The 12,760-nt window shown below is 41.7% G+C and overlaps 1 protein-coding gene across 1 annotated transcript in view; it reads left to right on the plus strand.

Annotated features, from left to right (window-relative positions):
• NLK (nemo like kinase) overlaps positions 1-10,847 on the plus strand; it is a 182,327-nt gene extending 171,480 nt beyond the window's left edge. Inside the window, exons 8-11 of the mRNA XM_088449462.1 lie at positions 2,174-2,260; positions 3,804-4,002; positions 6,833-6,926; positions 9,037-10,847. Coding sequence (XP_088305588.1) covers positions 2,174-2,260; positions 3,804-4,002; positions 6,833-6,926; positions 9,037-9,091 — 435 coding nt within the window. The 3' untranslated portion in view covers positions 9,092-10,847. The remainder of the gene's footprint in view (positions 1-2,173; positions 2,261-3,803; positions 4,003-6,832; positions 6,927-9,036) is intronic.
• Positions 10,848-12,760: the final 1,913 nt, after the last annotated feature.

Consider the following 12,760-nt stretch of genomic DNA (forward strand, 5'->3'; position numbering starts at 1 on the left):
ATGTACAATGGTGTTATCAGTAAACACAAGTTTTGGCACAAAGCTGTGAATCAGGTCAAAAATAATTCTGGAAATAGTGGAAAGGGGTGGGAGAGTAGCTTACAGGGAAGACTTCACGTTTGTGTTGGAGAATATACCGAGTTCTGTAGACCTCTCCTGTAGATCACTGTGTATACTCTATAAACATATTCCCCACTCCATGGAGAGCAGTGTACTCCTACATTCCGCCAACTTCCCTAGTGAAACAGGCACCCAGGGGATGTGATAACACAGTTGGCGGAGAACTGCATCATCTTGGCCCAGCCATCACTGCAGCAGGGAGTGGGACCATGATGACAAAAATCATGTCATCCCCCCTCCCTAGCCCCTGCCACTTGGATCCTTCCTCCTGTGATCTCCTAGAAGGGAGATGATCAAAAAAAATTGAAAACAGGTTACATATTGCATTAAAAAGAAAATATGTTCTGTTATATTATCCTAAAACTTTGACAGATTATGTCGAGCATACTTGAGGGTATATGACTCAACAAATTACTAGTTTAATTGAGTAATAATTGCAGCTGCCGGTGAAGAACATGCATTGTGACCTTTGTTAGGTAACAGTATTGTCCATTACCAATGATGTATCCATAGGAGGCAGTTATTTCTGTGCAGCTACCGGCGTTGCTGTATAGCTGGCATGAGGTGGAGACCTAAAATATGAAACGGTCCAGCACAATGTAACTGGACCCCTTTCATGGTCTGATTTCATGGTCTGATTTTGGAGAAAGGTCTTGTGCTTTCTTGGCACTCTTGTTGTTTTCTGCAAGTTTATAATAATAATAATAATAATAATAATAATAATAATAATAATAAAAACAACATACACATTCTATAGTATCATGCTCGTTGCTGGAAATCTACTTTGCAAGGTTTTCTTCTTTCATTGACATTTCCATTCCCTTGCAGACGATTTTTGATTTTCTGATAGTTTTTTAATACCCAAAGACTACACATGCATCCTACACCTACCTGCTATTCTTTTTATAAGCAAGCAGTATAATAGCCTAGAAGTTCCAGCAAGTTTATATGTGAAATTAAAATGAGATAACTTTTACTGCCCTATGTAATTGTTCTTTAAGTATTATATTGCTAACTTTTGGACAGGCTAAAGGAAGTTATTCACCATTTATATTTACATCAAACATCTACCCTGTATATTCTGTAGCATTGCATTAGCAAAAGAATCCGTGAAACATGATGTGGTAGCATTATTTGTCTAGCTGGTTATGTTTTTAAAGAGCAAAACAGTACAGTATGATGACATAAGGTATCCGCTTGTCACACACAAAACATCAATCCTAAAACTAAACTGACAGCTAAAAGCAATGCTTCACTTGCTGGTTATATAAAAAGCCATTGTATTAGTAGTACGTATTGATCAATGTCTGCTTTGCAAACTGCAAGCTACCCAATGCATGTATAAGAGTTCTCCGTGCAGGGTCCTCATTCCTCTTGTGTAAACTTTGAAATTCTGTGTACTGCTTTTTATCATGTCCTGCTTTGTACAGCACAATAGGGTACGTTGGCGGTATATATATATCAATAACAATGATATTGGTGATGTTTAGTCTCATTAGAAACATAGGACATAATAAATACTTGCCATATACTGTATGTATCATCTGTTTACTCATTATCTGTTTGCGGTATCATGTTCTATTACAATGCACATCTAACCTTGCCTTCCGGATCTGCTTGTGAATCTAATCCCAGCAATACAAGTAATACCAGGGCTTTACTACTGCTGTAACCATTTCTGTCCTTTCCGCTAAAGACCTTGTAGTCTTACATTAGGTGCTTCCGTGGCCCATGGCTAAAATGTCCGAAACAAGAACTTATACCAACCTACATTACAATGGTTGCAGCAATATAAATAGTGCCTAAAGTAACAGCCGTTCTTTTCAAGGGCAGTTTTCTTTTAAAACCAGATTCTTACTGTGATACTATGCTGACATGACACTAAACTGAGCAGACAGAACTGCAGCGCTGTCTGACTCCATGCATCTATCACCCAAATTGGTCATTTCAGTCTGCTTGCATAACATGAGATCTGAGGCAATTCAGCACTTTTGATGCATAACTCAGTCATGTTCCATCCCTGGTGTATTTCTGTGTTTCTTCTTTCTTGCAGCCATCTCTTCCTGTCCTGTACACACTGTCCAGCCAGGCGACTCATGAAGCTGTTCATCTGCTTTGCAGAATGTTGGTCTTTGATCCAGTAAGTCACGCTTTGTGTTTTTTCTGGACACTGTAGTCCATCTGTAACTCATAGGAAAGATTTTTTTAATTGTGTTTTGTATTCAAAGTTTCTTTATTAGATGGCTTTATTACTATGAAGCCTTCAGCGCTCCAACAACCTACAGTTTAATTCTGGGTCACTATTTTTTGTCTTGTTTGTTTGGTTTATTTATTTACGGTCGTCTACATTAAGTACAAGTTCATTATAAATAGTTTGGTTTTGTCAACAATGTTCTCCCAAACCTGTCAAAATGAAAGATTTAAGTTTAATGTTGTGAGTTTTGCAACTTTAAATATGGAGCGCTGTATTACTATCTGATGTACAGTGTAAACCCTGCACAATTCGCTATCCAGATACAAGTTCAATCTTACCACTCTCTCTGCACTGCAATGTTGTATTAACTGGAGAATTAATAATCAAATATATATAATAACTGCATTAGCCAGCAAATGAACATCTTTCAGGTTTACTGTATTAATATTAAAACAAGATTTAAACTTCTCAGCCAATCTATTAAAGAAAGTCACAGTGTTCACCCCCTGGGCTTGTGCGTTCATTTGCTGCCTTTGTGCATACTCACTGGTCATTTCTGCACCTCTCCTTTTGGTTCTACAATTTTTAACTATTTTTGAAAAAAATTGTTTTAAAAGTAGACCTAGTAATGATAATGGGACATGCCTCAAAATAGTTTTTATGTTGTATCATCTACATACACTATCCCCTGAAACAAGATAATTGTCTTAAATGATCATACACTGGACGACTTACCCTGTATAAATTTGCCTTTAAGACTTGTGCTCATCAGTGTGCAATGTGGTGAATACCTCTGTTGTGTGACATAATTCCCTCAGGTATAGAACTCCATATGGTGACTGTAAATATCTTCTGATTCCCTTAAAGAAGCTGAAGATTAGAATGCGGACATTTGAGAAACTACATTTTTTTTTCTCTTTTATTAAAGATTGAACGTGTCAAACTGTCAGGTCTGATGCAAACCCTTTTAGTGCTGGATTTTTATGCATTTAGCTCCCCCTTGTGGTGTATACAGTTGCTTTACATTATAAGCTGTTAAAGCAAGTATAGCTGTACCCACGTATCAAAAGCTGAGCTGCCTAGTATGAAATTGCTCCTGTGACTTGACAAGTAGATTAACGCTGTATAAAAGAGAGCTAGCATCATTTCATAGTGTTCCCAGCAGAAATAAAATAAGTACACATAACATGGGGTCATTGGGCAGCACAGTCATTCGCTTTGTATCACAGCACTAAGGTAATGATTTAGATTCCTGACTAGGCCCAATCTCTCTTGGAGTTTGTATGTTCTCACTGTTTACGTGGGCTTCATCCCACAGTCCAAAAACATAATGGCAGGTATAAACTGGCTGCTGTCTAAAAAATGTACTGTAGTGTGTGTGTGTGTCAGGGACTGATGTGAGTGATAAGTGTGCTTTTTGTACAGTGCTGCGTAATTGGCGCTAAAGAAATAAACAATAATAGCGGAATTATGTTTTCCTGTACTGCAGTCAAAACGAATATCTGCTAAAGATGCCTTGGCTCACCCTTACCTGGATGAAGGCCGCCTGCGATATCACACCTGTATGTGCAAATGCTGTTTTTCCACATCTACAGGCAGGGTCTACACCAGTGATTTTGAGCCCATCACAAATCCAAAATTTGACGACACTTTTGAGAAGAACCTTAGTTCTGTACGGCAGGTGAAAGGTGAGTAGTGCCTCCTGGGCTCATTAACATATAAAGTGGGGACTATGCCTAAATGTTAATGTTCTTGTTCTGAACCAGTTAACCACCATACTTTATATAGTGAAAGAGCTTTTTACTGTAACTGAGCAATAAATGTTTTTCAGTAAATATTTTATGTACATGTGAAATATTGTATTATAAGGGTGGAATTCAATTATTTCGTCCCCCTACGCACCCGACAGGAGCTATTCAATTGTTGCTCCTGTCGGGGCGCGATCAGCCGCAGGCGCGCCATCGAAAAGTAACCTTTTTGGGCGCCCAAATGGCAGTTTTTGCGATCGCGCTCAGCACTTTGGTCGTGGGTAGCAGTTTTACATGGCTAATCCTGACCTCGATGGGCGCGATAACAGGCATCAATTGAATAGCGCCCCACAATCTCCTGTCACTTTAGACGGGAGATCTGGCGCACTAAACCAATTAAATACCGCCTTAAGAGTTAAAACTATTTATGGTTTACCATCAGTGTCCACTTTTAGGTACACCTGAAATCAGCCAATCATATGGCAGTAGCTCAATGTTTAAAAGCATGCAGATGTGGTCATTAGGTTGTGTGTTCAGACCGAAGACCAGAATGAGGAATCGAAGTGACTAAAGTTGGGTACACACTATACAATGTGTGTACCCAACGACGGCATATGACACGTGCCGTACACATATACGATCTGGTGTACGACGCACATAGTATAGCGTTCCATGCTTCATTTAGCAGCATGGCGTCGTTCATTGCATCATCCCATCTGCTGCACTGCACAGCAGTTGGGAAGATGTGATGAATGACCAGTGTGCACGTACAATTGAACGTACACACTATACGATCTGCGCGATATAGCTTTCCTATTCACGCCGGAACGTTATATAGTGTGATATATCTTTTAGAGGGGTATTCAATATGAAAGGTCAACTTTCCTGGCGAAGTTAACATTTCATATCGGAGTTTTTTCCTGCATAAAGGTATGGTGCGCGCTCCCGCTTATCCCCGTATTCAATATCAAATTAACGAAAACGGGAAACTCCTAAGTTGGATTTGCGTAAAGTTACGAATTTTTCCTTAAAATAATTGTAAGACCCCCCTAAAGTTGTAAAAACATGGGGGATCACTATGGGTACCCCCGTTTTAGCCTTTAATTGAAAGTCGGGGCTTTAAATAGCCGCAGCAGGTGTTTTTTTCCCGACATTGAAGAAGTGATGCAGTAGAGCACTTAGGTTATTTTTTTCGTTTTTTTAAGTGGTCCCATCAAATTTGGGGTACATGAAAATGGGTACTATCATATTTTTAAGTCCCTAAAGTAAGTTTTTAAAAATTCTGCATTTGTGCACCTGCCGCTATAATTCTATTCTAGAAAACACCTGCCGCATACTTGCAGAATAGTCCTGAACCTATTTCTCTATTGTTTAACAATTTTTTCCCAATTTTTTTTTTGCACCCCAATTTTTAAATTAATTTTTTGGGGTGTCCCTATTTTTTTTTTTAACTTTTTTTTGACACAGTTCTTTTTTAAATGTCAATCTCAGGGGTGCAGGCTATTTTTTTTAAGCCTGCACCCCTAAACCCTAATTCTGCACTTTTTTCGACACCTATTCAATGGTGAAAAGTTATCACCGTTTTTTATCAAAGACTTTTCAAAACTGCGATAAGTCTTTGAAATTGAATATGGTGTAAAACTAAAACCAGTGATATTAACGCAAAAAACGATGTTATCGCACCTATATTGAATACCCCTATTAGTGTGCAAACGGGTTTAGACCATGGACTGATTGTTGGTACCAAATGGGATGTTTGTCTCAAAAGCTGCTGATTTCCTGGGATATTCACCCACAACAGTCTCTACAATTTACATAGAGCGGTGTGCAGGATAAAAGACATCTAGTGAGGGGCAGTTCTGGGTGTCAAATGCCTCGTTACTAAGAGAATGGCCTGAATGGCTCTAGCTGACATGTATTACAATAGTGGTACGCAGAAGAACGCACAGAATATAGAACCTTGAAGGGAATGGGCTACAACAACAGAAGCACATTGGATTCCATTAGTCTCCGCTAAGAACAGAAACTGAGGCTACCATGGGCACAGGCTCGCCAACCCTAGTCACTTGAAGATTGGAAAAATGTTGCCTGGTCTTGCGAATCTCCATGCCTTGTTGCAACATGCAGATGCTAATGTCTGATAAAAGGGAGGATGTATCCCTAAATCCATAGATTTATTTTGTTTTTGACACTTTCAAAGGTTCAGACTGGTGGTGTAATGGTGTGGGGTATGTGTTCTTGGCACACACTATGCCCCTTAATGCCAACTGATTAGCATTTAAATGCCACAGCCTACCTGAGTATTATTGTGGACCATATGCATCCCTATGGCAAGTGTCTACCCATGTTCTAATAGCCATGTCACAAAGCATACGTTATCTTAAGCTGTTGTCATGAACACTGTGTACTCCAGTGGCATCCACAGTCACCAGGGATTGGTCCAATAGAGTACCTCTGAGATGTGGTGGAACTTGAGACTCGCGGCATGAATGTCCACCAACAAATCTGCAAAAACTGAAAAGTCAGCATGGAATTGTTTTTAGTCACTTGTTGCAACAAAGAATTCAGGTTGTTTTAGGGGCAAAGTGGGCAACTATCCAGTATTTGAGAGTTGTACCTAACAAAGTGGCCACTGATTGTATGTCACCACACACATTATTTGCAATAATCTTATGTTGGAATGGGAATAAATTGTTACTGTTTAATATGGTGGGGTGCACCATAATATTGGTCTCATGCACTTTTACCATTTGTGTTTGTCCTGTGTTAGAAATCATCCATCAGTTCATTTTGGAACAGCAGAAAGGAAACAGAGTGCCACTGTGCATCAACCCTCAATCTGCTGCATTTAAAAGCTTTATAAGGTAAGTGTATTGTGTGGAGTAGATCAGGGGATCTTCATTTCTGGGATGAGTTTAACCCAAAAAATAAGGCCTGTCAGCCATGGTTCAGTACTGAATAAGGCTTGCTCTGTACTCACTTTACACTATGCATACTATTATAACAGGTCCTAATTGTTGGACCAACAATTAGGACTTGTCCTAAATAAACCTAACAATGCATACTTTAGTAGACTGTATAATGCCATAAAACCACTTTGTGTAGAAGGACATTTAAGTCTATTAAAGTACTAAATACCCCCCTTAAACTGCAAAGCAACAATGTTCTGAGGGCCTGATTCAGAGCTGAACGCTCTGACCAGAGCGCTCGCTCTGAATCAGGGCCCTCCTACCTTTTTTTGGAGCGTCCTCATGGACGCTCGCATAGCTGTGGGTTACCACCCACATCTATAGCGAGCGTCCATGATGATGTGTGCGATGGTCTTGACCATCGCGACCATCGGGCTTGCGACGGAGACCCTGCGGTAGGGTCTCGCTGCCGCAAGCCCTGGAGTGATTTTGGCTCTATCAGAGCCAAAATCACTCCCACTGACATCACTAGTGATGTCAGTGGGGCCGGCTTGAGACGGTAGGCGTTCCCATGGGAACGCCTCCGTCTGGCAGGCACGCCCCCGGCACGCCCACCAAAGGGGGCGTGCTGTCAATCAACATCGACAGCACGCCCCCTTTGGTGCGAGACCCGGAGCAATGGGGAGCCCGTCGCTCCCCGGGTCTCACGCATGCGCACGACGGAGCTCCCTCCGTCGTGCGCATGCGCAGTGGGGGAACATCGACCCGCTTGCGAGCGTACTGCTGCTCACGAGCGGGTCTGAATGACCCCCTGAGTTCTAAATCATAGTTTAGAAACCTGGGTACATACTGGAGAGAACCACTAAACATAGTATTACGTTTATGCGGTGTAATGGAGAGAGTGCTATCAAATGCAAGTTTGATGTAGACGTCCTGTTATGATGTTATGAATCCCTTACAACCAGGTTAACGTTAAAGGAGTTTTCCTTGTTTAAACCTATATTTTAGGGAACCCTCTCCCTTCCCCTTTGGTGGGCATCTCATCCCTGGGTTCCCACTATTTAGTGTACTTAGAAGTGCCATAGCAAAGGCTTGCTTAAGGAGACATTTCATGCCGTGCTTGTAGATAAAGTCCATCTGCTTATAGGGAAGGGGTCAACTCTGCATGCCTTATAAAATGTAGCCGTATACGATAGGAGATGTGACTTACAGTGACAGTAACATATGCTCAAAAATCAGTAGACAATGCATACGCTTTACAGTGCATAGCCGGAGAGTGTAATTAATAATTAAGATTGAATGGAGCATGTAACACTAAAATAGAAGAAGATGTTCGTATAAACTATTTTAGTTTTGTAAACGTGAACCATACTAAACAAATCAGTTGCCTTCCCCTTCACGAGCAAATCCGGACCTATGCGCGCATTTCTCTGTAATCCTAATTGCCTCAGTACTATTACTAGAACATTGGCATAATTGGGAGGGCTTTAGTCGCATTCAGTGTGTTCACAAGTTTCGCTAGGCGTTAGGTGCCTGTCTGGAGGCAGCATACTTGCAGGTGCCCATGTCTCTGTTACTTAGAATTTGACACTTGTTACTGTACTCTGGCCGCATCTACACTCATCCTGTCTGGTCCTCTTCGCACAAGGAGTCGTAAGGGGTAAATGCGTCTCCGTTGGCCAGGCAATGAAATGCGTAAAGGGATTTTCTGCGTAATGTGAAAAGTGGCATTTTGCTGTTGATAAACGCAGTAAAATGTGTTCATACCCAACTTGGCAATAGTAAGGTGTATAATCCCTTAGATAGAAATCCTGGAAATTGATAAGATTTTAGTATGTTCTCAATGTACTCCTACTGTCGATCAGCATTCACACCAAATGCCTGAAGTTTTAGTCTCTGTTCCTGCAAAAGCCTTTATAGGACATGTACATGGGAATGTTTCCTTTTGTAAAACTTCATCGTTGGATCTTTTTTTTTTTTTTTCTGAAAATGGCAAAAGTTTGGAAGTTTTTAAATATTTACAGTTAAATGTCATTAATCTTATTATTATTTTTTACACCTGCAGTTCCACTGTTGCTCAGCCGTCTGAGATGCCACCGTCTCCACTGGTTTGGGAATAGTTTGGAAGACTGACTACTGAAGGTGTCCTGTAGCTTTCCACTGGAGTCTGGGAATTGCAATTCTGAAATTTTGATCATGCTTGTACTGTCATTTTCTTAATTAAGATTTAACTTATCAACCACTAAATGTAAAATCTATATTATATTTAAGAGAAAATGGTGTACTAGTGGCTTTCAGTCCAATAAGTCAGTGGTTGTATTTTGAACTAATTTAACCCAGAATTGCATATTTTTATGAATTCTAAGAAGTTTTAAGGCTCAGAACAAATTGACGATTGCACCAAATTTTGCGTAATAAATGAGGTTTTTTTTTGTTTGTTTTTCTTTGTAGAGGTCGGTTTTAAGTTTTTAAAAATTTTATTTATTCTTAATGAGAGACGTGCAAAGCATTTTTTTATACTGAGCCATTCCTGAAACCCTATTTTTGTGTTGATACAAGCAAACTAGGAGGAATACAAACATTGTCTGTCTGGAGACCGATCATGAAGTACTTCCTAAGAAGAGGAACAAGACCACAGGATGGTGATGTCATCTAGTGATCAGATTTGGACACTTAGTGGCGTCTTAACGGCACTGTGCTAAAGGAGAACAATGTGCTATTATGATATAGTAAAGACAAGGTCTGTGGCTAGAATGAGTGCATCTGTGACTAGAGGGAATGGAACTTTTGTTTTCCTTCCCAATATAAATATATAAAAAATATATATATTGAATCTATTTTTCTTAGACTTCCTTTCTTTCTTACCTTGTCAGTCCTGGGCATGCTTCATTATTCATCTGTGTATATAATTCCATTGACTGGCTCATTTGTAAAGGTTCTTTTGAAGTCCTGCTGTACAAAGGTGCGCTTACTGGCACATTTTAGTTATGAATAATTTGTTTTTTGTGACTTGTTTTCCCCCCTTTTTGCACTGGATGGCTCAAACATGAGGAAAGACAAAAAAATAAATAAAGCTGAAAGTAGTAGGAATATATTTTATCTGTGTACTTAGGTGAGAACAGCTGTGAAAGTGTTGAAATGTCACCATAGAATTTTTTTTTTTTTCCTTTCTCGAAGAACACTGAATATTCTGTGTATATGTATATATTACAAACTGATGGCCTCTACCTCCTGGAGTTTACAGCTCAGCTTGTTTCACTCCGAATTATTATTTTTAGGTTCAGTGTGCAGACTTTGAAACTTGAATGTTCCTTCCAACTTTTATATGTAAACATTACAATACAATAAAACTGAAGATTGCTTTTCACCTATATCGAGGCATTTTAATGGATTAACCTTGTATGTATCCAAGAATCATCATTTTATGGGAAGACAAAAGGTATTTGTAATGAACTATTAAATTGTTCAGTTTAATGTAAGTTATCTTTTAGAATAATATTTTTCTCCTGAGTGAGCTGGATTGTAATAGGAGAAGACAAAAAATTTTATTAAGCTGAGGTTTAACTTCAATGAAGTAACTTTTGCTGTGGAAGAATTCCAAAATTAGGAGATGGGATGGTGTCTTTCTACTTTTGGTTTTCGTTTTTAAAGTGGCTCCTGAATAAAATTCCAACAGATTCATTTCAACAAAGGTGTCGTGAGAAAGCCAAGTTTTACATCAGACAAACCTTACTAAAGATAGAACTGGAGAAATAAAAGGCTTTATCGTAAGCGTTTGGTCATACAAGGCCCTTATTGGTCACTTTGTAAAATGTAGATTTGAAGTAAAATGGTGAAAACATTAAATGTGACAATAAAAAAAGTTTTGTTTTTTCATTTTTTTTTCTTATTAAAAAATTTGGTTTCTTACAGAATATATTATTGTACCGAGGTATTCTTACTTTATGAAACATAAATACCTTAACTTAATAAAAATCTGCAGGTAACACAACATACTGTAACATGCAGCAGCCAATAGCATGTTGCGAAAATGCATTTTACATCAAGTGGTAGCCAGCACATGGTAGTGCAAGTAGAACAAGTGCTATCCAATAAATCCTGCAGCACCACAGACGCTCCTGACCCTAAATGAGTACTGGTATTGGAACCAATGAGGTCCATTTCTTCACACATTTAGGTGCTTTTACTAGCATTAATGACAAAACTGGCTAGCAAAGCATTTTCTACTTCAGGGTCCATAGGGTATCCACAGGATACCTTGGGGTATAGGTGTGACGTCAGTCGCAGGGCACCAAAGAGTTAAGCTTTCAGCCTCCCAGGATGCACTAGGTCCCCCTCCTATACCCCGCCCCCGGGCCAAGGCACCTCAGTTTAGTTTGGTGCCCGGCCGGAGTCGGGTGCACCTGTTGGAGTGGGGGCTAGAAGAGCCCCTGAAGCTTTTTCTTCATGCAGCTGTGGCTGCACATCTGTATGAACAGCATGGACAGTCAGTCCTGACGTCCATGCTGTCTTCCCTACACCCCGCCGGTACCAGAACGCCGGTACTGATCCGGGGATGCTGGTGGGCGTCTGGGGTCACAGCTAGCGGTGACCCCAGATGCTCCGGACCATGGCCGGATTCAAGGGGGACAGAGGTAAGCAGCGGGGTCCCGCGGTGGGTCCCCGCTGATCACATGGTCCTAAGTTCCCAGGCAGGGGGCTCCCTGGGGACTGGCTGCAGCGTGGAGCCAGGCGACCAACCTGCGCTTCCACTACCCCCTGGGACAGCGGACCGCAGCAGAGCGGTAGCGCTGCGGCGTCCCAGGGGTTAAATGCATGCCAGGGGAGCGCGCCTTCCCTGTCTCACAGCCGGCGCCTCCCCCGCTGCACACAGCCCTCTCTGCACTGTGCTGACTGGTCCTGTGTCAGCGCTCCTCCCCCAGGCCAGCTTCTCTCTGCTCCTCGGCGGCCATCTTCTCTGCAACGCATGGTGAACGCTGCTGGAAGTCTGGAAGGAAGCATTGTGGTCTGGGTCCCCCCGCATACCTCTCCTCCGCTGTGGCTCAGGTCTGTGTATGCAGCGCTGTGTCCTACCAGGCCCTGTGTCTGTGTAGTTGAGTGATCAGCGCTGTTAGTGCAGGAATTGTTATTTCTCTGCATTGTATGTGACTGTGCTAGCGCTGCCTGTAACTTTTCTTCTCTAAACTGTCAGCTTTATTACTGTCCCTGTTCTTTCTGCTAAAGCCCTTGCGGTGCGGTGCTGCAGGGTGGTCTCTCGCCTATTTAATACTTAATTGGTGAGAGAGGTCACATACGTGGTGCCATCATGTCTGAAAGTGATTTTCCCCTCCGGCTACAGTGTACCACGTGCAAAGTACCGTTAGCGGAGGGGGAGGGTAGCGCGGAGGGCCTTTGCCGGCAGTGTTTGTCCATGGCGCGGCCTATTACGGTTACAGCATCGGTACAGGAGCCGCCCTGGGCTTGTTTCGCTCAGGAGTTAACAGCTTTAGTGGGCCAGTTAGCTCCGCAGCCCGCGTTTACTCCGATGGGTTTGTCCCAGCAGTCTGTGGTGTCGTCACCCATGCAGGGGTTCCCACGACAATTGGTGGTACCCCACAGTCTCCCTATTTCCCCGCTCCCGGGTTCTCAGGAGCCAGCGTGGGTTAACTCCCTGACGAGTTCTGTACAGCACTTGTCGGATGTGTTGCAAGGGGAGTCTGTGATGCGGCCTCATAAAAGGCCGGTGGCGTCTCTGTCCGCTCCTTATGAGGATGACGAAGGGACGTCTGATGATGGGGAGATTCTGGATC

This window comes from Taudactylus pleione, unplaced genomic scaffold (genome assembly GCF_031769625.1).
Source record: "Taudactylus pleione unplaced genomic scaffold, aTauple2 ptg000485l, whole genome shotgun sequence".
In the NCBI taxonomy this organism is placed as follows: domain Eukaryota; kingdom Metazoa; phylum Chordata; class Amphibia; order Anura; family Myobatrachidae; genus Taudactylus; species Taudactylus pleione.